The sequence below is a fragment of the Cololabis saira genome, chromosome 10, assembly GCF_033807715.1.
Source record: "Cololabis saira isolate AMF1-May2022 chromosome 10, fColSai1.1, whole genome shotgun sequence".
Lineage (NCBI taxonomy): Eukaryota > Metazoa > Chordata > Actinopteri > Beloniformes > Belonidae > Cololabis > Cololabis saira.
In genome coordinates this window covers 8600938-8627655 of record NC_084596.1, presented here as the reverse complement: position 1 = coordinate 8627655, position 26718 = coordinate 8600938, and the positions used below count along the sequence as shown (strand labels likewise).

Sequence of the window (26718 nt, the reverse complement as noted above, 5' to 3'; positions counted from 1 at the left end):
TGCAACGTCTCTCTAGCATACTGCACTAGACGCATCACTACACCCTGCGAGCAGAGCCCGCATAGCACACAACACTAACTAGAGGTTTACTAAACACTAACTAGAGGTTTACTAAACACTAACTAGAGGCTTACTAACACTAACTAGAGGTTTACTAAACACTAACTAGAGGTTTACTAACACTAACTAGAGGTTTACTGAACACTAACTAGAGGTTTACTAAACACTAACTAGAGGTTTACTAACACTAACTAGAGGTTTACTGAACACTAACTAGATACTTTACTAAACACTAACTAGAGGTTTACTGAACACTAACTAGAGGTTTACTAAACACTAACTAGAGGCTTTACTAAACACTAACTAGAGGTTTACTAAACACTAACTAGAGGTTTACTAACACTAACTAGAGGTTTACTGAACACTAACTAGAGGTTTACTGAACACTAACTAAAGGTTTACTAAACACTAACTAGATATTTACTAAACACTAACTAGAGGTTTACTAAACACTAACTAGAGGTTTACTGAACACTAACTAGATGTTTACTAAACACTAACTAGAGGTTTATTAAACACTAACTAGAGGTTTACTAACACTAACTAGAGGTTTACTGAACACTAACTAGAGGTTTACTAACACTAACTAGAGGTTTACTAAACACTAACTAGAGGTTTATTAAACACTAACTAGATGTTTACTAAACACTAACTAGAGGTTTATTAAACACTAACGAGAGGTTTACTAACACTAACTAGAGGTTTACTGAACACTAACTAGAGGTTTACTAACACTAACTAGAGGTTTATTAAACACTAACTAGAGGTTTACTGAACACTAACTAGGGGTTTACTGAACACTAACTAGAGGCTTTAATAAACACTAACTAGAGGTTTACTAACACTAACTAGAGGCTTTACTGAACACCAACTAGAGGTTTACTAACACTAACTAGAGGCTTTACTAAACACTAACTAGAGGCTTTACTGAACACTAACTAGAGGCTTTACTGAACACTAACTAGAGGTCACACCGGAGCCCAAAGTTGCTTTGGGTGGTTTTTGCTGACCAGAAGGAGGGAGACGGTGACGTCATCTCAGAGTCCTTCAAATGAAATTCAAACTGATATTTTAACATAAAAAAACCTCTCCTTCACATAGACGGTGTTTAAAGACGATCACCGATAATCAATATATTGACCCTCCGACCTGCATTCACCAGAGACTTGTCTCACCTGTAAAATGTCCTACCGGCTGGAAACTGCAGTGAAGCTCCGTAGAGCTGCAGCAACTCAGCCCATACGTAGTTAGCAGTTATTAAAATCATTAATAATAGCTACTCAACTAACTGAAAAGAAAGTACTTTTATTTTGAAAATCAACAATCAAATATTGAAAAGAAGCTCTTTTTTATTCATTATTTTTTTAATAAACATGTTTACATTTATTTCAGATTGTAACATAAGTAAAAAAAAAAAACAATAAATATTGCTGAGGCTCAAAGTTGAAAGAGCCAGCAAAAACAACGGTCAGTGAACGCGTCGCAACACCGGACCCGCAGGACGCTCAGACTGACCTGCAGCCGTCAGCTGGTCTCCAGCTGGTCTCCAGCTGGTCTCCAGGTGGTTTCCAGGTAGTTTCCAGGTGGTTTCCAGGTGGTTTCCAGGTGGTTTCCCAGTGGGTTCCTGCTGGTGCCACTTCAGACGTGTCTGTGGCTCCGTCCTCGGTCCTGATTGCGGAGAACCGAACCCTCAGACCCGGTCCAGGTCATTTAAACCTCCACATGACCCTGAACGGCTCATCAACTCTGCTGCTATATTTACCGACCTGCTCCGCCCCGGGTCCTAGTGCCGGACTGTTCCAGGCTGGAAATGTGCTGATTCCTGTTTCCATGTCCTTCAGAAATCATCCCATCATCGCAGAAGGTGACGGGGGGATGAGGGGGGATGGCATCCCCCCCTGAAATAAAAACGGTCCAAATCATCCCCCCTGTAAAACTGCCATCCCCCCTTTCCATCCCTTATGTCATTTCATCAATGAATGTGGTTTTACTGCTATTTCAACATTTAGAGTCATCACCAGAAAAATAACACCAGAAAAATAACTTATTTGACCATTTTTACCCGTTTCAAGTAAATTTTCACTTGAAATAAGTAGAAAAATCTGCCAGTCGGACAAGATTTATCTTCTCATTAGAAGCAAAAAAAACTTGTTCTACTGGCAGATTTTTGTACTTATTTTAAGTGAAAATCTACTTGAAACAGGTGAAAATTGTTGTTTTTTCCAGTGATGAGTCTTGTTTTAAGTGTAATGAGATTTTTTTTTACTAAAATGAGACATTTTAACTAGAAATAAGACAAATATTCTTGTTAAGATTTTGAGTTTTTGCAGTGATCCATTTTACTTAGCCTGTGAAAGACAGAGTCACATTTATAAGTTCAGAAAAGTGTTTTTTATTGTTGTGTTTTGATGTATTTGATGTAAGCCCAGTGGATATTTAAAGCTTACAGAAGGCTGCATTTAACTGCTGCTATGTCATTCCTGCAGTATTTCTGCAGGTGTTTTGGTCACTGCTATTATTTGTAATATATTATATTATTTGTAAGCAGCACAAATTATCTGTCCCCATATGATAAAATCCACCATCCCCCCTGATTTGTGTTTACAACTTGAGTACTGGTGACAACAGAACCTCAGAGAAACCTTCAGTGCAGCAGAACCCAACACAGACCCGAATACAGAACCAAAGTATAAAAATGGGGACCTCTAAAGGGCTCAATTTGCCTTCTGTATGTATTTCTTTTATTATAATTCTGTTCCTTTTGTGATACATCATATACGATCCAAATGTAACTCCCTGCATTCATGGCTGGTCATGGATCATCAAAAAAGTGACTGGGAAATTACATTTTTGAGTTTAGGATATTGTGGGAGGCCGGTTTAATTATGCCTTGATCTTTGTTTATTGGTTGTTTGTGTTGTATTTATTTATTTTTTTGTTGATATTTTGTCTTTTCTTTCTTTTCTTATTTTATTTTATTTTAATTTGTAATTTTTATATTTTCTATGGCATATATGATATGATATTGTGAGGAAGGGACGGGACTAAAAAAGCGTTCTGCTTCCTCCTGTTCCCTCTCCAACACATTGTTTTGCTGTCATTCTTTATTTCTGGATGAGACTGTTAAATTGTTTTGCTTTTTTGATATTTTGACGCTTTTAATTTGATGGGTTTTGTTGTTGTTCGAGACAAAGCCAACAATAAACAAAATAAACACGTTCATCATGAATCTTTATACTTTACATATTGTTTTGCTATTTGATCTATTTGAAAACAAGACATTTTCTAAATTGTTCTAAATGGTTTTAATGATCATATGTATTTTATTATTTATATGGTTAAATATATATAATTTTGTTGTTATTGTTATTTTATTTTTTTCATACTGTTTCATTTTTTTACATTTTGTACACTGGTGTATGCTATGGTTAACATGCTTATTCAAAATCTTTGTAATTAGCATTCAGCATTACACCTTTGTTACATTGAGAAAACCTCAATAAAAAATATCTTGAATTTAAAAAAAGATATATCATTTTTCTAAGTGCCCCCCTTCAAATTCTACCAGTGTTTAGCTGTTTGTGTCATCGACCGTCACGTGGCTCAGAAAGAGCTGATGCTGCAACCTCTGGAAAGATGAAGGGGTCACCGTTTCTAAAGATGCTCTTCAAAAGATGCACAAACAGGAAATGTGGAGGGAACGTGTGAACGAGGTAACGTTAGTTAGTGGTAGTTAAGCATAACTAAAACATAGCAGTCAACATCTGTGTCGTAGGACGGATGTTTTTGAATCCGCTGCAAAGGCATGTTGACCTTTGCTGCTCATCAGTTTTTAATGACACTTTCTGATCGTGTGGGAACTGATAGATGTAATTGTTGTGGGTTTTCTGGCCCGGAGCCATTTCTTAGTCAGTGGAAACAGAAAGCCCGGTTCCAAACTCAGCACTGGCCCAGAACCAGAAACAGAACCAGAACCTGGAACAAGTTCGGTGGAAAAGGAATAGCGTCATGTATCAAATAATTCACATAAATTATTTACTGACTTAACTGGTATACTGCAAACTAACCTCTAACGAACCATAATCCAGGCTGTTTCTATACCGTGAGGTTTTAGTTGATTCTGACCAGAGCCGGCCCAAGCCATAAGCGAACTAAGCGGCTGTTTAGGGCCCCGTGACCACTAGGGGGCCCCCAAGAGTTAAAAAAAATGTTTCTGGTACCTCTGTTCATTTTACGGAGCCCTAAAGGGACACAGATTTTTTTTATATATATTATGAGTTTTACGCGCGCGCGTGAAACCTTTAAGTGAGCACGTAAGTTGTTTACTTGCAAGCAAAGTGGTAATGTCCTTATATTGAAGTCCCAGGTTAAAATATAGCTCAGCTAAATCCAGTAATGTCATTTCCATTCAGGGCACAACTTGATGGTCTCCTGTTCCAGCAATACTCCCATGTACTTGTTTTTACGTGCTCACGTGGAACAACTTTTAGGCGCTCACTTATAAGTTTTGCGAGAGCGCGTGAAACTTTTTAGTGAGTGCATAAACGTTTTTCGTGCTCACGTAAACAACTTTATGTGCTCACTTAAAGGTTTCACGCGCGCGCGTAAAGGTTTCACGCGCGCGCGTAAAGGTTTCACACGCGCGCGTGCAGTGACACAAGTGTCAAGCGCAAGTGTCCAGACATGAACGCCAGTGGTTCCACAACATAGATGTGAACCTGACTGAGCTAAGTGCAGGATTCGTTAAGCAGGTAATAATGCTATTTAAAGGGGACCTATTATGGCATTTAATGTGTATTTTAAACAGGCCTTGAATGTCTTAAAAACAATCTAAAGCTTGTTTTTTCTACATGAATAAGAAATCCAGCCTGTGGGCCATGTCTCTAGTTTTACCGCTTCTAACCCCAGAATCTGTGCTGGATTCTGAGGGGGCGGGGCTATGATAATGAGGCTCTGTGCTGATTGGCTGCTTGAATGATGTGTAGCAGGGGAGGAGACAAAGCCTCTCTCCGGGCTGAAGAGCAGCGGCTGCGTACACAAAGCGTGTCCCATGCGAGAAGCTTCTGCGACAAAATAAATTCTGAAAGAAACGCGTGTTTGTTTGTCTGGTGAATCAAGAAAGACTAGTGGAAAGAATCACAGGTTAACAACTTTTAATCTTTTCAAGCACAAGGTTTTTTCCGGCCGGAGGAGACTTCTCTCAGACCACGTAGGTACAAGAGAAAATCACCCCGAGGTCATCGATCCAATCTATTTTATATGAAAAGGGGGATGTTCTTTGCAAATGATTTTCATTGGTGGAGGGAACGGGAAAAAAAACCCCAAACGTGTCACTTCCATCTTCCTTTACTGTCTCCCATCTGAGGTGTCAAACAGACCGCAGACCAGACCCCCCAATGTTAAACATCTGTTTCTCTCCATTTGTCTTATCTTCAACAAATTGTATGTGTATTGCTAATTAATTTAATTGGAAGAGCCAGCTTCAAGGAAAGTCACCTTAAGGTGTCACCTTTCCCCAGTCTCTTCTCCAACAATATGTGTATTGTATTTTAACTTCATTAGTAGAGCCAGATGAAGGGGAAATCACCTTAAGGTGTCACCTTTCCCCCGTTTCCTCTTCAACAATGTGTATTTGTATTTAACTTCTAATCTAATCTCTGTCTACTCTTTGCTCTTAATCAGAATGAGATTAGCCTACTTTGAAGAGAGAGCCCAGACAGTTTTGGGCTTCAATAATTTCATAAAATCCTAACAATTCCATGCTTTATTTTTTTTGTATTGGACTGTCCTAACTGGCTGCTAGTTTAACGGTTTCAGTGTGGACAGAGAGCGTCCGATGTCACGCAGCTTGACGCGATAGTCGGACGCTCGCATTCAGTTACACGGTGTAAACGGATCTTAAAGCCTGATTTACGGTTCTGCATTAAATCGACGTGTACCCTACACCGTAGGCTCTGCGTTGGTGTAACGCGGAACCAAAAATCAGCCTTTAGTTCCCTGAAGGGGGATCCGGGTCACCTCGTCTTCACAGTAATTCACACAGGAAGATTGAATTGAATTCTAAACAGGTACACCACAGTTATTTACTCAGATTCCTCATCATTTCATTTCTTATGTTACAAGACAAATGAATCATGTTAACTGTGAAGAAATCACAACACTGAATTTTCAAAAATGTCAACTTTATTGTTAAAATAAGAACATAAGTTGTATAAAATAACATGTATGCACAATCGCTGGCTCAAGGAAGGACCGTGCGTCTTCTGAAGGTGTTGTTGAAGCTTCAGGTGCTTGGAAGATCTGAAACCATGAACAGAAGAAAAATGTATTACTAATAGAGCTCCAGTGTTACCTAACACTCCGTTAGGGAACACCGGAGCCGCCGGGGCCCGGGGCTCCTCACCGGTGCGGTCCGGTGAGTGGCCCCGGTGTGTGGCCTCCGGCAGCTCCGTGAGCGGCCCCGGTGCTCCGGAGCTAAGCTAAATACTTAGTCCATGCAAAGATCATACTTGTAGACAAATATAAAAAACATAAAAAAATAACGTCACTTACCGCTGACTCATGTGCAGTTGCCGGGTCCGTGCTGTTGGAACTGATCCTTTTATGAGGTCAAGTGTCGATGCAAAACCTCATTTTAACTGTCCCTCGCTGTGGAAACCGGTGGAAACAGCCACCGCTTCTGAACAATGGCGGAGCTCCAGCCGGCGGAGTTAGTTGTGGGCGTGGTTTCAGCAGCGGAGGCCGACCTATGGAAATCTGCTCCTGTCGTTACGTAACGATGGGAGCAGATTCTGAACGGCTCGCAGAAGTCACATGACACTAGAAGATTCAGCCGGGCGGGGGTACAGACCCTGCAGAAATTCATGGGATTTCATCTTTCCTGTGGTGGCAGGGTGAGGGGAGACCACTTTATATATGTTAAAACAAGAAAAAACGTGTTTTTCATAATAGGTCCCCTTTAAAGAGTTAGATACTCTCCATATAAATTTATATATCAAGTTCCGTAGCACAGCAGCACAGGTTGGTACTCCAACACTAACAAACAGATGACGGGCACTACAGCTCCTTGGGACTTTAAGAAGCAGCTTCATACAGTCATTATAAGCCACAGTTTAGCCTCTGCATGCTGCTTTTCTTGTACCGACACTCAGTGTTGGACAGTAACGGAGTAAATTTACTTGAGTACTGTACTTAAGTACATATCCAGAGGATTTGTACTTTACTTGAGTATTGGATTTTTTTGGTACTTATTACTCTTACTTGAATACATTTCCAAGACAAATATTTTTACTTTTACTCGAGTAAATTTCTAGGGAGGCTGAAAAGTACTCGTTACTTTCAGGTCTGCTCTTTTTTCTTCTTCGCTAAAATCCTATTGGACACAAGCTGTTTTTGTCAAAGGAGGAGACCTATCACAGTGCACGCTCTCCACTGGGATGTACGTAAAGCAGAAATACGTCAAGCCTCCTCAAAACGATACCGCCAAAGTAGCCTGCGTTTGTCAAGACAGAGCCGCAACAAGTCAAGACAGAGCTGCAACAACGGCTACGCCTGCGTCAGGAGAAGAAAGACAATCCGCTGAGTCGTCTGAGTCTGATAATGAGCCGGACTCGGAGCAGGGACTTTCACTAAATCCTTGGCCGTATCTTAACTCAATGTTTGAGTTCGACCGAGTAAAAAACGAGGGCACGGACAAACCACACACATTTATTTTCAAATGTTTATTGTGTCTGCCGAAGCAGAACTACCTCTCTGCTTTCAACAACTCAACATCGAATTCTCAGAAACAAGAGTTAAAAGATCCTTAAATTAATTTAGAAAAATATAGTAATTTACTGATGTGGAAAATAAGAAATTTACTCCTACTCTTACTCTTACTTTTACTTAAAGTAAATTTAAAGCATTTACTTTTGGATACTTAATGGATATAAAAGCAAGTACTTTTCTACTCTTACTCGAGTAATATTTTGACTGAGCTACTTTTACTTGTAACGGAGTAAATTTTGACCAGTAGTATTTGTACTCTTACTCAAGTACTGGGGTCGAGTACTCTGTCCACCTCTGCCAACACCACAAGTGGCCAGTGGATAGGGTGGACAATATATATATATATATATATATATATATATATATATATATATATATATATATATATATATATATATATATTATGTATTTATATACTTTTATCTGCTTTTAACTCTCACAAATTATTTTGGTTAAAATTGCCTTTATTTCTCTTTAAATTGAAGGACCCCTGCAGTACCTCCGCGGCCCCCCTAGGGGTCGCGGAACCCCGGTAAAAGACCCCTCCTTAAACGGAGTACCGACTCCGCCCACCCGGTTCCCGGCGGTGTGCGCCGGCGCCGCAGCGGAGCGGACCCCGGAAGTAAACAGAGCTAACGGCTACTCCAGCAGCATGTCCTCGTGTGAGCTCCTGCGGGACTTCATCCAGCACAGACTGGCGGCCGCCGCCCAGGAGATCTTCTCCGAGGTGGAGAGGACCGTGGTCCGCTACCAGGACCAGCTGGACCGGTACCAGCAGGAGATCAGCCGCCAGAGGAAGCTGCTGGACCGCAGCCGGACCCCCGACCCGGACCCGGACCCGGACCCGGACCGGGGCTCCGCAGGTACCGGGGTCTGCTGGGGTCTGGGCGGACCTCTGGTTCTGGTTCTCTGGGGGGGTTCTGTCACTTCTCTGTTTAGCTCTGGTTCGGCTGACGAAGCGGGTTCGGACCACCAGGGGGGGGGCGGTTCTGATCAGAACCAGGTGGTTCCGAGACCCAGAACAGATGTTTCTTTACCTCCTCGAATCTGACTTGATATACGAACTTTTTAGAGGATTTTAGGGGCTAAAGTTGAGAACAGTTGAGTTTATGGGCCATTTTGTATTGTATTTTATTTGTACTTTAGGGGCTACTTTATATATTATTATCTTATATATTTTGTTATATTATATATTTTTTATTTTATATATTTTTATATATTGTTTTATATATTATTTTTATATATTTTATTTTATATAGTTTGTTATATTTTATTATTTTATATATTTTTGACATTATTATTATTATTTTTTATTTTTGTTTTACATATTTATTTACATTATATTATTTTACATGTGTTTTAAATTGTATTATTTTAATATTTTTTATATTGTTTTATTATATTTTATCTTATAATTTTATTTTATATAGTTTGTTATATTTTATATATTTTTTACATAAAAATTTTATATATTTTATTATTTTACATATTTTTTTTACATTTTATTATTTTTATATTTTTATATTCTATTTGTTTTTTACATTTTGTTATATATTTTTTATATTGTTTTATTATATTTTATCTTATATATTTTATTTTATATAGTTTGTTATATTTTATATATTTTTAACATTTTATTTTTACATATTTTTTTACATTATATTATTTTACATATGTTTTTGCATTTTATTATTTTAATTTTTTTATATTTTATTTGTTTATATTTTATTTTATATATTTTTTAATATTTTATTATTTTATAAATATTATTTTATGGGCTGCTTTTAAGACATTTTAAGCTGCATTCATTAACATTCTGGAAATGGGAATTTCGAGTTTCATACCGAGGAAAAAAAAGAAACACCACCTTGTCACATATTTGTTTACTGTGATAAAGGAAAATGCATAAAATGGCGAAAAGTGCAATTAAATGATAAACCTCTTGTTTATGTTTATTGGTTTCTAATATCGGTCAGTATCTGACGGTGCAAAAGAAATCGGCCAAACGTTGGTGGGGCATCAGGACAAAGGAAAGTCCCTCAGTTTGCTCCTATTATTGTGTAACAGCTTGTGTCCCTCTGCCCCCCCCAGACCCCGCAAAGAAAGATGTTCACCAGGAGGAGGCGGTTCCAGCGGACCAGCAGAACCCCGGTCTGGACCAGCAGAACCCCAGTCTGGACCCGGAGGAACCGGGGCGTCTGCAGATTAAAGAGGAGGAGGAGGAGGAAGTGGGCGGCAGTCGGGACGGAGAGCCGCTGGTTCTGAAGCAGGAGACGGAAACCTTCATGGTGACGCTGACGTACGAAGAGAGCGACCACAACGAGACGGAACCAAACACTGACCCGTTTCAGGACCAGGACCCGGAGGCGGGTGAGGATGTAGACCTGGGGGCCACCAGCAGTGCGGAGCTGAAGGTCCGGGAGGGTCTCCGTGTGGTTCTGGGTACCGACGGAGACGGTTCCTCCGCGGCGGAGCGTCCGCGGGACGCCGATGCCGACGCCCCCAAACCGACCTACAAGTGCGGCGTCTGCGGGAAAGTGTTCAAGAACAAGTACCACGCGAAGATGCACCAGCGGATCCACTCGGGCGTGAAACCGTACGCCTGCAGCCACTGCGCCAAGCGGTTCAACGACGCGTCGACGCTCAAGTACCACACGCGGACGCACACGGGCGAGAAGCCGTACGCCTGCGAGACGTGCGGCAAGAGCTTCCGCTGCAGCTACAGCGTGCTGGTGCACATGCGGACGCACACGGGCGAGAAGCCGTACGCCTGCACCACCTGCGGGAAGCGCTTCACCAACCTGTCGGCCTTCAAGTGGCACACGGCCATCCACACGGGCGAGAAGCGCTACTCCTGCAAGGTGTGCGGCAAGAGCTTCACGCAGAGCGGGAACCTGACGGCGCACATGGGGACGCACACGGGCGAGAAGCGCTACTCCTGCTCGGTGTGCGAGAAGAGCTTCAGCCGCAGCAGCAACCTGATCGTGCACATGAGGACACACACGGGCGAGAAGCCGTACCCCTGCGCCACCTGCGGCGAGCGCTTCAAGTACGCCTCCACGCTGAAGAAGCACCTGAGGACTCACGCCGACGGAGACTCGTACTCCTGCGAGACTTGTGGGCGGGGCCCCGCGGGGGGGAACCCCTCGGCCCAAACGGCAACTCACGCCTGCGGGCAGGGCGGCCCGGAGACCTCTGCAGGGAAGGGGGTCCGGGTACCCAAGCTGGAAGGAGACCTGTGAGGGGTCACGTGGGTGCTCTGGATGTTGATGCACAACATGGCTGGAACCTAGGGATGGGAATTGATAAGATTTTTTCGATTCCGATTCAATTTTCGATTCTTTATCGATTCTCATTTGGAAAAAAAGAGAAAAAACTATTTTAGTATCAACTTTATTTTATATCTTTGAACAAAAAAATATAAGTGAGGTCTTAAGACGCCCCCAGCCTTGGACTCCTCCATGGTGCCAGGGGGTCCCCAGAAAATTATTTTTAATATAAAATATGTATTTAATATAAAATAATAATAATAATAAAATAAATATTCTTCTGTAGAAATGAACTAAATACAATAAATTATTTTGTGGCAATTACACAATAATGTCCAATAACATGTTCAACACCACAAACTTAGTCACTGCTGGTAACATTCATCTATCCTGGCCTGATTCTCTTCCCTGCCTGGATGAAAGGAGAATCTAGCGGTAAATGCTCTTTAACTTCTCCCATAGATGCGTTGATTTAACGCGGAATCATAAATCAGCCTTACCACAAGCCGGCTGACTCAGCCCGCCGAGCCCTAGTTTCCCCCCTTTGTTAAAATGTCCACATTTCAAGAATTGTCGCCCTGTTTTCATCCTTTTTGGTAAAATGTAACCAAACTTTCGAGCGTTTATGCCGCTTTGTCCCCGTGTTTTCCTGCTGGGCGCGAATGCGCACGTTGCGCAACGTGCTTGGTGACGTCATTCACGCCCACTGGAATCGATAAGGGAATCGTTTGCGAAAAAGGCAAACGATTCCAAGGAATTGAAACACTGGGAACCGGTTCTCAACAAGACCCGGTTCTGGATTCCCATCCCTACTGGAACCGGCCCCTCGGATCGGCCCCCAGGACAGACGCCCGCAACAGAAAGACGGTTGAAGCTGGAGGGTTCAGAGGCGACCGAGGAAACGGTTCTGTCCGGTTCAACGGTCCAATCCTTGAGCTTTGACACGACTGAACCTTGTTTTTACTTTCTAGCATTTAGGAAATGTTTCGTTTGCATGTGAATTTATTGTAATCCCGTTTGTAAGAATCCACGATGGCTCTTACGTCCTGATGGTTGGATTAAAACCAACTTCCTGTTCAGTAACGGACGGATGAATCGCAACCAACACGTCTGTAAACAGCTGGACTCTAATGTTTTATATGCAGCTGCACTTTTATTAAATAAATCAGTACTCGGAGACGCCGGCGCTGCTGAACGTCTGTCCTTCATTTATAATCATACCCCTTTTCCACCAAACGGGTTCTGGTTCTGGGCCAGTGCTGAGTTTGGAACCGGGCTTTCTGAGGTCTGGACCGTCCGGTTGGTCGGGTCTCCTCGGAGACCAGCAGCAGGCCGTCCTCAGTCCTGAGAGCGATGAAAACCCGCATCAGTCTCCGGGTCATTTTCTCTGAGGTTTTGGGGGAAAAAGAGAATATTGAAGCGAGGAGCTTGTCACTGTGGGAAATAGTTTCTTAAAGGAGCCGTCTGTAAAAAATGTCCAAAACTGATACTGCAGTCACTTTCAAAATATTGTTCTATATTGCGTGTTCCCTCCCCCTCCTCCCCCCGACCAGAGGTTGCCAGGTAGGCTGCAGAATGCAGCAGGAACGTAGGCTGCCATGGCTGCGATAATTAGAGCCGAGCTGGCAACCCGGATGCCGAAACAATACTGACTTGGTGATTGGGAGATAGGTGGAGGGTGGAGCTTCAGAAACAATACTGACTTGGTGATTGGGAGATAGGTGGAGGGTGGAGCTTCAGAAACAATACTGACTTGGTGATTGGGAGATAGGTGGAGGGTGGAGCTTCAGAAACAATACTGACTTGGTGATTGGGAGATAGGTGGAGGGTGGAGCTTCAGAAACAATACTGACTTGGTGATTGGGAGATAGGTGGAGGGTGGAGCTTCAGAAACAATACTGACTTGGTGATTGGGAGATAGGTGGAGGGTGGAGCTTCAGAAACAATACTGACTTGGTGATTGGGAGATAGGTGGAGGGTGGAGCTTCAGAAACAATACTGACTTGGTGATTGGGAGATAGGTGGAGGGTGGAGCTTCAGGCCAAAACAAAAAATGACAACATAAACATCAGTTGAGGGCTGCAACTCCTCTTTTTAAACTGGAATATCCTGGCTTGAGTGCTGTTGTCAGTGACATAAGTATTTGAAATCAACATGATTTTTAAATGTCTGTTGACATATCGGGGTCATTTTATGATTCGTTTTATTATTGCTCTTACATACGGCTCCTTTAAATGACTAAGATTTAAACCTGCGACCATCACCAGGTTCATGTTTCCTGGTAATGAAACATAAAGACGACCTTTGGGGACATTTAAAGGGTCTTGTTAATTTTTTTGCAGAGGTAAACCATGAAAGTACCAGGAAACAGGAATGGTTCGCCGTTAAAGAAGACAAAGACTTGTCTTCTCACTGCAGAGACCAAAGTTTTATAGTTTTTATAGTTTTATCTGGATCCCCATCAGCAACAGCAAAACTGCAGCTATTCTTCCTGGGGTCTGACATATAATACACAGTACATTACAACAAAACATTAAAAGCAAACCTAAAGCGTATAAAAAAAAAAAGAAAGGAAAAACAGAAAATAAAGAAAAAATAAAAAGTAATTCCGTTTAACATTTAGATATAAATAAAAACAATACATATTCATATATTTTATAACATCATCAAATTCAAACAATGTATATAGGACTCTCAGAAAATTAGAATATTATGATAAAGTCCTTTATTTTCTGTTATGCAAAAATGTCATACATTCTGGATTCATTACAAATCAACTGAAATATTGCAAGCCTTTTATTATTTTAATATTGCTGATCATGGTTTACAGCTTAAGAATACTCAAATATCCTATCTCAAAAAATTAGAATATTCTGGGAATCTTAATCTTAAACTGTAAGCCACAATCAGCAATATTAAAATAATAAAAGGTTTGCAATATTTCAGTTGATTTGTAATGAATCCAGAATGTATGACATTTTAGTTTTTTTAATTGCATTACAGAAAATAAAGAACTTTATCACAATATTCTAATTTTCTGAGACAGTCCTGTAGTTATCATAGTTTGCACCAGAGTTGGGCTGAAACTGGAGTGAAAACGGATTTGGTTTCTCTTTTTCCGTCTTTATTTAACTCAGAGTTGAAACTTCTGAGGACGTGAAAACGAAAATCGGCCTCACTGTCCGGGTTTCAGTCTGGCCAGCAGATGGTGGGGATTTGAGGCCCCACATCCGCCTCTGGTTCCCCACCGGGCCCATATCGGGCCTCCGGGGTCCGAACATCAAACAGAAGAATGCAGCGCAGCGATGGAACCAGGAACCTTTTACTGGAGCCAGAAACGTTCGTAAATAAACTGAAGGAGAAGCTAAAGGTGTAGAAGATCAGAGATCTGGTGTCGAGCAGAGGTGTCTTCAGTATTCACATTCATTACTCAGGTAGAAGTATAGATACTAGAGTTTAAAAATACTCCTGTAGAAGTTGAAGTATCAACTCAAGTTTTTTACTCAAGTAAAAGTATAAAAGTACTGTTTTCAAAACTACTTAAAGTATAAAAGTGAAATTAATGTAAGGGTGGGGGGGGGGCATTAAGGTCAAAAGCCATTGAAAATGAATGCATCTTAGTATAATGCAAATATATTAAAGAACCATATATGTGTACTATTGAGCATTAACATGTGTTTCAGAGAGCAGCAGATATGATGACTAGTTGCCTATAAGTATTGTAATGGTGCAAAAAGTCAAACTTCAGAGGCATGTTATCATTTATCCTAACCTTTATTGGAATGTACATCCAAGTTTAGTTGCAGGAATCTGAGGGAACGGATGTAAGAACAAAACTGGACAAGAACATCTGAAACAACCACAACCAAATTCACTCTATCCGGATGGAGCAATTTAACTGGATAGTTTTTTTTTAAAGGCCAAAATGAAATAGAGTAACGAAGCTGTTTTTAAAATGTAAGGAGTAAAAAGTACAGATAATTGCGTGAAAATGTAAGGAGTAAAAGTAAAAAGTCGTCTGAAAAATAATTACTCCAGTGAAGTATAGATAACCAAAATTTCTACTTAAGTAAGGTAATAAAGTATTTGTACTTCGTTACTTGTCCCAACCGGTGTCCTGGTCCTGGAAATGAGGTCAGAGGGTGAGGGGTCGGGTTGGGACCAGGCTGGTCCCAACCCGACCCGTCACCCTCTGACCTCATTTCCTGTCTAAACGCCATCGAGACGCAGCACCAGAGCTGCGTTTTTATTTAAAGGGGACCTATTATGGCATCTAATACCTATTTTAAACAGGCCTTGAATGTCTTAAAAACAAGCTTTTGATTGTGTTTGCTAACTAAATTAGAATTTCAACCTCTAAACCATGTATTTTAAAGACAAGAGACTGGGATGCTAAAGACTTTAGCATCCCATTCTCTAACCTCATTATCTATGCAGGATTCTGAGTGGGCGGGGCTATGATAATGAGGCTCTGTGCTGATTGGCTGCCTGAATGACGCGATACACTGCTACGGAAAAATGGCGGAAGCTCCGACTGGCGGAGTTACGCCGTATCCTAACTGCATGCGATGCGAGTGAGAGTCAGCTACAAAATCAATTCCATTGCTTTATTTTCTATTGGACTTTCCTAACTGGCCGTTTTGAGCTGAACATTTGTCGGACGCCCTGCTTCTATTTTCTTCCTGTCGCTCGCGTTGAAAGCCGGTTGAAATCGCTGTATGGATGAGGAACGGCTGATCCAGTTAGTTGAAATGAGAAGTTATCTCTATGATTCCTCCTCATTTCACTACAAAAACCTCAATAAAGTGGCAGCTGCTGGAGGGAGATGGACAGAGAGCTGGAAGTTTCTGACCGTTGTTTTTGTGTTTTGTCAGGATGCTGAGCAGACGATTATTTACCGTTCTGTTAATGTACTCCGTAAACCGTCGAGGGAGGGTAGTTAGCAAATTCAGCACAATAATATGGCTTGTTAGAGTTGAACAAACATTAAGAACAGAACTGCATATTAACGGTTTCAGTGTGGACAGAGAGCGTCCGATGTCACGCAGTGTGACGCGATAGTCGGACACTCGCATGCAGTTAAGACACGTTAGTTGTGGGCGTGGTTTCACGCATCGGAGGCCAACCTATGCCAATTGCATTTTGGTTACGTAACGAAGGGAGCATAGAGCATATGAGCATAGGCTCATAGATCCACATCACACTGGATGGATCATCCGGGCGGCTGACTGTACAGACACTGCAGAATGTGGTTGCTTTCCTCCTTCTCTGTGTTGGCAGGCTGAGGGGAGACCACTTTATAAATGTTAAAGCAAGAAAAAACCTGGTTTTCATAATAGGTCCCTTTTAAGGCTGACGAGGGAGAATAATAGAACAAAAAATGGACCTAATACTTTTCTTTCATCTATTTATTTTAATATGAAGAATTGTCTTCTTCACAGAACTAAAAAGTGGCAAAATTATATAAAATAACAGCAACATCGTTTGGTTCTGTGTTGCATCATTGAAAAGAGCTTCATAAACACAGTGTCTGACCTCAAGTACGGCTGGGCGATTTTGGACAAAAATAAAATCCAGATTTTTTTTCTCTGAAAACCCGATTTTCGATTTCGATTTTTTTGGTAAAACTACAAAAGACAATGGAATAAATCGTTTCAAATATTTTATCTTTATTTTTAAAGAAAAATAGCAAACACATTTCCCTATTGGGAATGAAGTGCAATTGAAAGATACTGTAAATCCTCCTTGAGTTTAGTAAAGTGACAACATTTAAAATTTTCTTGACCAAACAAAGATGACTAGACGAGCTCTGTCTGTAATGCAGCTGCAAAAAAGGAAAATTGATTTTCCGATTTTCATTTTTTTAACATCGATTGTGATTAATAAATCCGATTTAGATTTAAAATCGATTAATCGCACAGCCCTAACCTCCAGTATCTGAACCGGCAGAAACTGATGAGGCGAGAGGTTGAAGTCGCTGATCTGAGGTTTTCTGCCCTGAACGTGATCACAGCTGCAGCAAATCACTAATTAGTTCTCCCCCGGTGATGAATCAGACGGTTGAGACGGTTGAAGCTGGAGGGTTCAGAGGCGACCGAGGAAACGGTTCTGTCCGGTTCAACGGTCCAAGTCTTGAGCTTTGACACGACTGAACCTTGTTTTTACTTTCTAGTATTTAGGAAAAGTTTTGTTTGAATTTATTGTAATCCTGTTTGTAAGAATCCACGACGGCTCTTACGTCCTGATGGTTGGATTAAAACCAACTTCCTGTTCAGTAACGGACGGATGAATCGCAACCAACACGTCTGTAAACAGCTGGACTCTGATGTTTTATATGCAGCTGCACTTTTATTAAATAAATCAGTACTCGGAGACGCCGGCGCTGCTGAACGTCTGTCCTTCATTTACAATCATACCCCTTTTCCACCAAACCGGTTCCAGGCTGGTTCTGGTTCTGGTTCTGGTTCTGGTTCTGGTTCTGGTTCTGGGCCAGTGCTGACTTTGTAACCAAGCTTTCTGTTTCCACTGACAAAGAACTGGCTCCGGGTCAGAAGAACCGGTTCCAAGGTACCAACTCATTGCTGGACTAGAGGAAAGAACCGCTTACGCAAGCCGGAGGGGGGGGGTTATTAAGACCAACGGCAACAGCAAGACTGGGAGACGGAGACATTTTCAAATAATAATGAATCTGGATGCAGCAAAGCATCATGGGAGGAGGAGACAACCTGTCTTTTAGAGATGTGTCCACGGAGGAACTACGTGGACCAAGTCCTGTTAGAGCAGATACCTGGTTGTTGCTGCAACTTTCACACAAACACAGCAACGTAACCAGTACTGGAGTTGAGGGGGGATGAGGTGAAATAAAAAGGGTCAAAATCATCCCCCCTGTAAAACTGACATCCCCTTTTCCATCCCTTATGTAATTTCATCAATGAATGTGGTTTTACTGCTATTTCAACATTTAGAGTCATCACCAGAAAAATAACACCAGAAAAATAACTTATTTGACCATTTTCACCCGTTTCAAGTAGATTTTCACTTGAAATAAGTAGAAAAATCTGCCAGTGGGTCAAGATTTATCTTATTATTACAAGCAAAAAATCTTGTTCCACTGGCAGATTTTTCTACTTATTTCAAGTGAAAATCTACTTGAAACAGGTGAAAATTGTTGTTTTTTCCAGTGATGAGTCTTGTTTTAAGTGTAAGTAGATTTTTTTACTAAAATGAGACATTTTAACTACAAATAAGACAAATATTCTTGTTAAGATTGTGAGTTTTGGCAGTGATCCATGTTACTTATCCTGTGAAGGACAGAGTCATATTGATAAGTTCAGAAAAGTGTTTTTAATTGTTGTGTTTTGATGTATTTGATGTAAGCCCAGTGGATATTTAAAGCTTACAGAAGGCTGCATTTAACTGCTGCTATGTCATTCCTGCAGTATTTCTGCAGCTGTTTTGGTCACTGCTACTATTTGTAATATATTATATTATTTGTAATCAGCACAAATTATCTGTCCCCATATGATCAAATCCACCATCCCGCCTGATTTCTTTTTACAACTCGAGTACTGGACGTAACTGACGTTTGCAGTGTTGAAAAATAGTATAAAATCCAGTTCAGAAGTCCGCTGTGGTGTAGTGAGTTCTATTCAGTAAGCCGGCGGTGAACAGACCTACTGCGTGTCTGGGTTGGTGTGCTGACCAAGAATGATTTGAAATCATGACTTTTATACAGTAAGTTCAAAGCACAAAAGGCATGAATAAACGAGCCAAGTGAGAGACAAAAAGCCATTTACAGTCAAATGTGATCTGTGGCCAAATGCCGTTATCGGGCATTTGGCATGACTGTCACTAAGTTATAAATTACCCCATAGGATGTTCTCGTGATTCAAGTCTGTGGCCAAATGAGTTGGTATTAACATATCAGTCAGTCAGGAACTTCATCATATGGCATTCCCGTGGTTTCAAGTCTGTGTTTGAGCCCAGTTCAAAGCTTGTGAGCCCTGCAGGGGGTAGGAAGCTGGAGTTTCACGTCACAATGGTGTTGCAGTGTCTAAACCGCAGCGACGTAATGACGAGGCTCTTCTTAGCACCCGAGCTGTGGAGCTGTTTTCCCGGTGTGTCCCGCACGTCGCCACAGGTCGGCAGCCCTTCGGCAGCTTTTAAACTGTAATGTAAACTGTAAGCCATAATCAGCTATATTAAAATAATAAAAGGCTTGCAATATTTCCGTTGATTTGTAATGAATCCAGAATGTATGACATTTTTGTTTTTTTAATTGCATTACAGAAAATAAAGAACTTCATCACAATGTTCTAATTTTCTGAGACAGTCCTGTAAATTCCAGACAGAACAATGGAAATGTCAATGTTTTTTCTTCTCTCTAATGTGTAAAATAAACTGAACCCAAACCAGGAAGGAAAAAACAATACAAAATAACGGTGGACTTGTTGAAATGTTAAACCTCTACTTACTGTTCAGTTTTCTTTTTCCACTGCAGCAGAACTGAACTGCTTCACTAAAACCTAGGACCAATAAGCCATTATTGTTGGATGGTTACATTTTTCTAAATTAAAGGTCCAAAATATTATTTTCTACCTTCTTTTTTCCCCGTTGTACCAAGCTGGTACCTGACTGTGACTTCTGGGTACCGTTACACCCCCACGCCAAGGAAGATTGTGCCCCCCGAAAGATTTCAGCAACAGCCGGACTGGATACTGGATACCAGTGAATGTTCGGAGTCAGCTTGAGTCGTGTCTGGGATTTTCTTCGTTCAGTTTTTATTTTATTTTATTTTATTTTATTCTTTATTTCATTCATTAAAAGAAAAACAAAACAGTTCAATATAATGACAACAAATCTCTTTCCTTGTATGAAAGGGAGCAGAAAGAAGACTAAGCTTATTTTATCTGTCCCTTTTTCCTAAGAAATCAAATTTCAATTAATGTAATAATAAAAGAAAAAAAAGAAAAAAATAAGCAATTTAAAAAAACACTTTCCAATAAACTTAATTAAAAAAAATAGTAATAATAATAATAATAACACTAAATAGCTGTCGTCAAACACAGATATTCTTTTTTGATTCAAAGAAAAAAATATGACAATGGTGCTAAAAAGAGAGAGAAAAAAGCCTAACTTAAAACCCACCTAACTTAACAATTATCATGTTATTTCTTCATCAAACTTTTATTATTCTTTTAAATGTAATGTTTGATTTGCATTCTTTGACTTCTGTATCCAGATTTTTTTTTTTAAGATCTCTGTTCCTTTTAAGTTATACTTATTTTCTCTTTTTTCTAACTTTTTAACAGTTAACAGTTCAGTTATTTACTAATTTATAACATGTTTATAACACATTTATTACATGTTTATAACACAAAGGGGGTCTTTTCAGTTATTTACTAATTTATAATATGTTTATAACATGTTTATAACACAAGGGGGGGTCTTTTCAGTTATGTACTAATTTATAACACATTAATTACATGTTTATAACACAAAGGGGGGTCTTTTCAGTTATTTACTAATTTATAATATGTTTATAACACATTTAATACATGTTTATAACACAAAGGGGGGTCTTTTCAGTTATTTACTAATTTATAACATGTTTATAACACATTAATTACATGTTTATAACACAAAGGGGGTCTTTTCAGTTATTTACTAATTTATAACACATTTATTACATGTTTATAACACAAGATCTCTGTTTAAGATCTCTTTTCCTTTTAAGTTATACTTATTTTCTCTTTTTTCTAACTTTTTAACAGTTAACAGTTCAGTTATTAACTAATTTATAACATGTTTATAACATGTTTATAACACAAAGGGGGGTCTTTTCAGTTATTTACTAATTTATAACATGTTTATAACACATTAATTACATGTTTATAACACAAAGGGGGGGTCTTTTCAGTTATTTACTCATTTACAATATGTTTATAATATGTTTATAACACAAAGGGGGTCTTTTCAGTTATTTACTAATTTATAATATGTTTATAACATGTTTATAACATAAAGGGGGGGTCTTTTCAGTTATTTACTAATTTATAATATGTTTATAACATGTTTATAACACAAGATCTCTGTTTAAGATCTCTGTTCCTTTTAAGTTACACTTATTTTCTCTTTTTTCTAACTTTTTAACTCCACGTGACTCTCGTCAAACTCTGCAAAAGTATTTTTTAATCATCTCTTTTTAATCCAGCCTGGTGCGCTGGCGCTGCAGTTCCGCTCGCGGCCGCCAGGGGGCGGCGGCGGCGCCTCCACCGCTGTGACGCGCTGAAACAAACCCGGAGAAGAAGCTGTCTGCAGGGAGACTGTAAACAACAGTTTCACCATGGATGTTTTATGATAAGAGGTTCACCGATGTGGACACGCGTTTCAGAGCGCAATTCCCGTTGCCATAGCAGCCATGTCTTCGGTTGAACGTCTGACGGAGTTTATAAGCGAGCGGCGACGTCCAGCCGCGGAGAAACCCGCCGTTAACGACGATATTCTGATCGATATTCCCCGCAAAGCACCAATAAACCTGAACCCAGCAGGTATGTGGCTTGTTTTAAAAAGCACGAGTGAAATAAGAAGTGAATAAAGCTGTTTGTTTCGAGGGAAGCAGGAAGATGATGATGATGAATGCGCAGCAGTGAAGTTGGTTTCAGTCTGGGAGCCAGACGGGTTATTATTACCTTTATTTTCATTTTTATATCGCTTCTAAAACACCCAAACAAGTGACTCCAAACCTGAGCCCAACTGCATTAGAAAAGGGGAAAAATACAAACCTATTCGGGTCTTTTGATTGTTTGGTTGGTTTTTCAAATTTGTGTCAATACTGGTTTTTATTTTTTTCAACAGCCTAAAGACCTTTTAGTGTAATAACTTCATACATAGGCCACATTCAGTTGCTCCAAGAGACAAAATAAGATGCACATATTTTGATTTTATTCGGTCACTTGCTTTGAAAGCTGCTGAAATAAATAGATAAATCATAAAATAACTGATGCTCAGTGAACGTCCAACCTAAAACAGACTTCGCTGTAGTGCTGCAGCTAGAGCAGGGGTCGCAACCCGCGGCTCTAGAGCTCTTTAGCGCCGCCCTAGTGGCTACCTGTGCCTACTGGCAATATTTTTTCTTTTTTTTCTTCTTTTTTTCCTTTTTTTCTCTTGTTTTTATTCTTTTTTCCTCTTTTCTCCTTTTTTTCCTTTTTTCTCTTTTTTTCTTCCTCTTTCCTTTTCTTTTTTAATCTTGACATTTTGACTGTTTCCTCGACATTTCAACCTTTTCTCAACATTTCGACTTTTTCCTTGACTTTTTTCACGAAATTTTGACTTTTTTCTCGAAATTTTGACTTTTTTCTCGACATTTCGACTTTTTTCTCGACATTTCGACTTTTTTCTCAAGATTGTACTTCAACATTAATCTTGACATTTCGACTTTTCTCTCGAATTTCGACTCTTTTCTCTACATTTCGACTTTTTTCTCGACATTTCGACTTTTTCCTTGACTTTTTTCACAAAATTTTAACTTTTTTCTCGAAATTTTTACTTTTTTCTCGACATTTCGACTTTTTTCTCGACATTTCGACTTTTTTCTCGATAGTATTTCAACATTAATCTTGACATTTCGACTTTTTTCTCAATTGTATTTCAACATTAATCTCGACATTTTGACTTTTTTCTCAACATTTCGACTTTTTTCTCGACATTTCGACTTTTTCCTTGACTTTTTTCACGAAATTGTGACTTTTTTCTCGACATTTCGACTTTTTTCTCAAGATTGTACTTCAACATTAATCTTGACATCTCGACTTTTTTCTCGACATTTCGACTTTTTTCTCGACTTTTTTCTCGACATTTCGACTTTTTTCTCAACATTTCGACTTTTTTCTCGAAGTGCATAATGAAAAAAACAATCTTCTCCCAGTTATAACTAATATAGAAACATGCAGCATGTGTTGTCTTCATTCTAAGGCTGATACAAGACTTTTAATTTTTTGCGGCTCCAGACATATTTGTTTTTTGGTCCAATATGGCTCTTTCAACATTTTGGGTTGCCGACCGCTGAGCTAGATGTATACAGTATTTGAAATGCATTAATATGCATTTTTTTAAAGAATAACAATAGCAGATGCTCATGTCAGTATCTGCATGGTTAATCTCAGTTATTTCTCCGGGTCTGGATAGTTCCTGTAACCAAGCTTACTATAATAATGACCCCCCCTTCAGGGCTCCAACAGATTCAGTTCAATAATACTTTATAATATTGATTAATAATAGTTTATAATATTGATTAATAATACTTTATTCAGCCCAGAAGAGAAACTGGATGTTACATAAGTGGCCACTATTAAAGTCTCTTTAAATAACCTTTATAAAAAGTTGTAGCCGTGTCCTGAAGGATCTCCTGTAGAGGTCTGAAGGATCTCCTGTAGAGGCCTGACGTTCCTGTAGAGGTCTGAAGGATCTCCTGTAGAGGCCTGACGTTCCTGTAGAGGTCTGAAGGATCTCCTGTAGAGGCCTGACGTTCCTGTAGAGGTCTGAAGGATCTCCTGTAGAGGCCTGACGTTCCTGTAGAGGTCTGAAGGATCTCCTGTAGAGGCCTGACGTTCCTGTAGAGGTCTGAAGGATCTCCTTCTCCTCCCTCATCTCCAGAATCCCCAGAAAAGAATCACCATTCTTCATCGGTTTGTTCAGTTTCTTTAAGTTTCCGGTTCTGATGCTGCAGATGTGACTGAACTCTCCACAACAGACTGATGGAAGAGATTAAACATCTCGCTGCAAACGCTGAAGAACCTGAACTTCCTCTAGAAGTAAATAAAGATTGATTAAGGAATCCAGAGGAGCTTTAACCTTTTAGTCCAGAAGGTCCTCTAATAGGCCTCTAATGTTGCTTTGTTTATTGTTGGCTTTGTCTCGAACACAACAAAACCCAATCAAATTAAAAGCATCAAAATATAAAAAAAGCAAAACAATTTAACAGTCTCATTCAAAAATAAAACACACAGCAAAACAATGTGTTGGAGAGGGAACAGGAGGAAGCAGAACGCTTATTTAGTCCTGTCCCTTCCTCACAATATCATATCATATATAACCTATAAAAATTTTAAAAAAAGAAAAGAAAAGAAAAGAAGGAAAAGACAAAATAACAAAAAATAAATACCACACAAACAACCAATAAACAAGATCAGTCATAATTGAACCGGTCTCCTACAATATCCTAAATTCAAAAGTCCAATCTCTCAGTCTCCTCTACCATGATCCACGAACAACCTTGAATGCAGGCAGTTATATTTATATCATATATAATCCATCCCAAAAAGAACAAAATAATAATCAAAGAAATACATATGTAAGGTAAATTACGTTCTTTAGAGGTCCCCATTTTTATACTTGTCAAGAATTGCTTTCTTGTTTGTTTTTTTAAACTGTATAGAGTTAGTGCTATGTTTGATTTCATCCTCTAAACCAGTGTCTCCCAACCTGGGGTCCGGCCCCCCCTGGGGGGGCGCCAGAGATCTCTGGGGGGGCGCGAAATTTTGTCTGCTTTGATATTATGCGGTTGTAAAAATTATATTTGTGAATGAGTCATTCATAAGACATTGTTAGGAATAATTTATGAATGTCTTGAATATCTTTTGTGTTTTTTATACACTGGTGACAAACACAGGAAATGATTTCATTCCTTATTATTATATCATTACTCAACATTTAATCTACTCCAACAGGTTGTTAAAGGGAAAGTTCGGTTTTTTACAACCTGGACCTTATTTCTGGCATTTTTTATGGTTGTATACTCACCCAGGCAAGTTTGGTGTCATTTGGAGTCCTTCGGAAGATATTAGGATTTTTTTTGCGAGACCGCTTCTCCATATAACGGTAGTGAACGGGGCACAGACGGACACAGACGTTGCAGCGTCTAAATAACACATGATTGCCGCGAAACTCTTCATTTCTTTTATGAATCACTAGATCTGCTTCCAGGACCCGTTGTCTTCATCCGGGGCTTTGTGTGTATTAAATAAATCCATTTGTAAACAAGACCTCTGACCTGCGTGACGTCATCTCGAAAGTTCGGTTTTTTACAACCTGGACCTGGCTGGTCTTAGACACAAGTAGGGGGGGAACAAGGAAAAAAGGTTGGGAACCGCTGATCTAAACCATTCCACAAAGTTTCCCCACAGACAGATATGCACATGCTTTTAGGAGTAGTGTGTATACGTGGTTGTTTAAAATGTAATTTTCCTCTTAGAAAATATTGTCCTTCTTTAGCTTGAAACATTTTAGTTTCAGCTTTAGTTGGCGCAAATGTCATTCCTCTCAGGAAGACTCGTGAGTCTGAACTGCTTTAACACCCGTCTCTCCCCAGGTGGCCCCCAGGGGCCCGTGTGGAGGGAGGAGGCTGCCGCCCAAGGGTGCTGGGACCGGGACAGCAGCTCCAGCCTGGACCCGGAGGAGCTCCTGCAGGTGAAGGAGGAGCAGGACGAGCTGTGCGCCGGTCAGGAGGGGGAACTGGTGGTGGTGACGCTGAAGGAGGACCCGGACTCTGAACCGGACACGGACCCGCGTCCGCCCCAAAACCCTCCTGGAGAGGACACGGCGGACCGGGACGGAAACAAGCACCTGGACTTGTTGAAATGTGACATTTGCGGTAAAATCTTCAGCACGAAGCAGCAGATGAGGAAGCATCACAGGAACCACACCTGCGAGAAGCGGTTTCCCTGCAGCACCTGCGGCAAGCGCTTCAAGGACGCGTCCTCCCTGAAATACCACGTCCGGATCCACACGGGCGAGAGACCCTACTCCTGCGAGACTTGCGGGAAGTCCTTCTCCTGCTGCGGGAAGTTGATGGTCCACAGCCGGATCCACACGGGGGACAAGCCGTACCTGTGCAACACCTGCGGCAGGGGCTTCTCCCAGTCGTCTGCGCTGAAGCGGCACACGGCCGTCCACACGGACGAGAAGTCGTACTCCTGCAAGATCTGCGGCAAGAGCTTCAGCCAGAGCAGCGACGTGACGGTGCACACGAGGACGCACACGGGCGAGAAGCCCTACCTCTGCAAAACCTGCGGCAGGAGGTTCTCCGACTCGTCGGCGTTCAAGCGGCACGTGGCCATCCACATCAACGAGAAGCCGTACAGCTGCAAGATCTGCGGCAAGAGCTTCCGGCAGAGCGGCCACCTGCTGCGTCACAAGACCATCCACACGGGCGAGAAGCCCTTCTACTGCGAGGAGTGCGGCAAGAGCTTCAGGCAGAGCAACAACCTGCTGCGCCACCTGCGGATCCACTCGGACGAGGGCTCCTTCGTCTGCACTTCCTGCGGGAAGCAGTTCATCCGGCCCTCGTGGCTGAAGAGGCACATGGAGACCCGCGCCTGCGAGGCCTAGCGCCAGGTCTCGTGTTCGCCGTTGATGCTGCCACGGATTCACGTTCGCTTCCGTTTCTGGACATTTTGGAGAACTTGGGTCATCGGATAAACCGCTTTTTTAACTTTGTACCACCGATCCGTGACAATGATTACCGTGGTACTGAAGAACTTGTCTCTACGGAAGAGTATTAAGGCCATGCAGGAGAAAAAATATTTGAGGTGAAGATTTTTTTTTATTGTGCACTTCGAGAAAA

General features: G+C 40.8%; 1 protein-coding gene across 1 annotated transcript; it reads left to right on the top strand.

Moving 5' to 3' along the window:
• Positions 1–1782: 1782 nt before the first annotated feature.
• Positions 1783–26718, top strand: LOC133452171 (oocyte zinc finger protein XlCOF8.4-like). The gene is made up of 6 exons (XM_061731391.1): positions 1783–1924; positions 8313–8690; positions 9919–11066; positions 21310–21375; positions 21463–21646; positions 25465–26718. The coding sequence occupies exons 1-6, from the start codon at positions 1783–1785 to the stop codon at positions 26481–26483; spliced, it is 2937 nt and encodes a 978-aa protein (XP_061587375.1). The 3' UTR covers positions 26484–26718.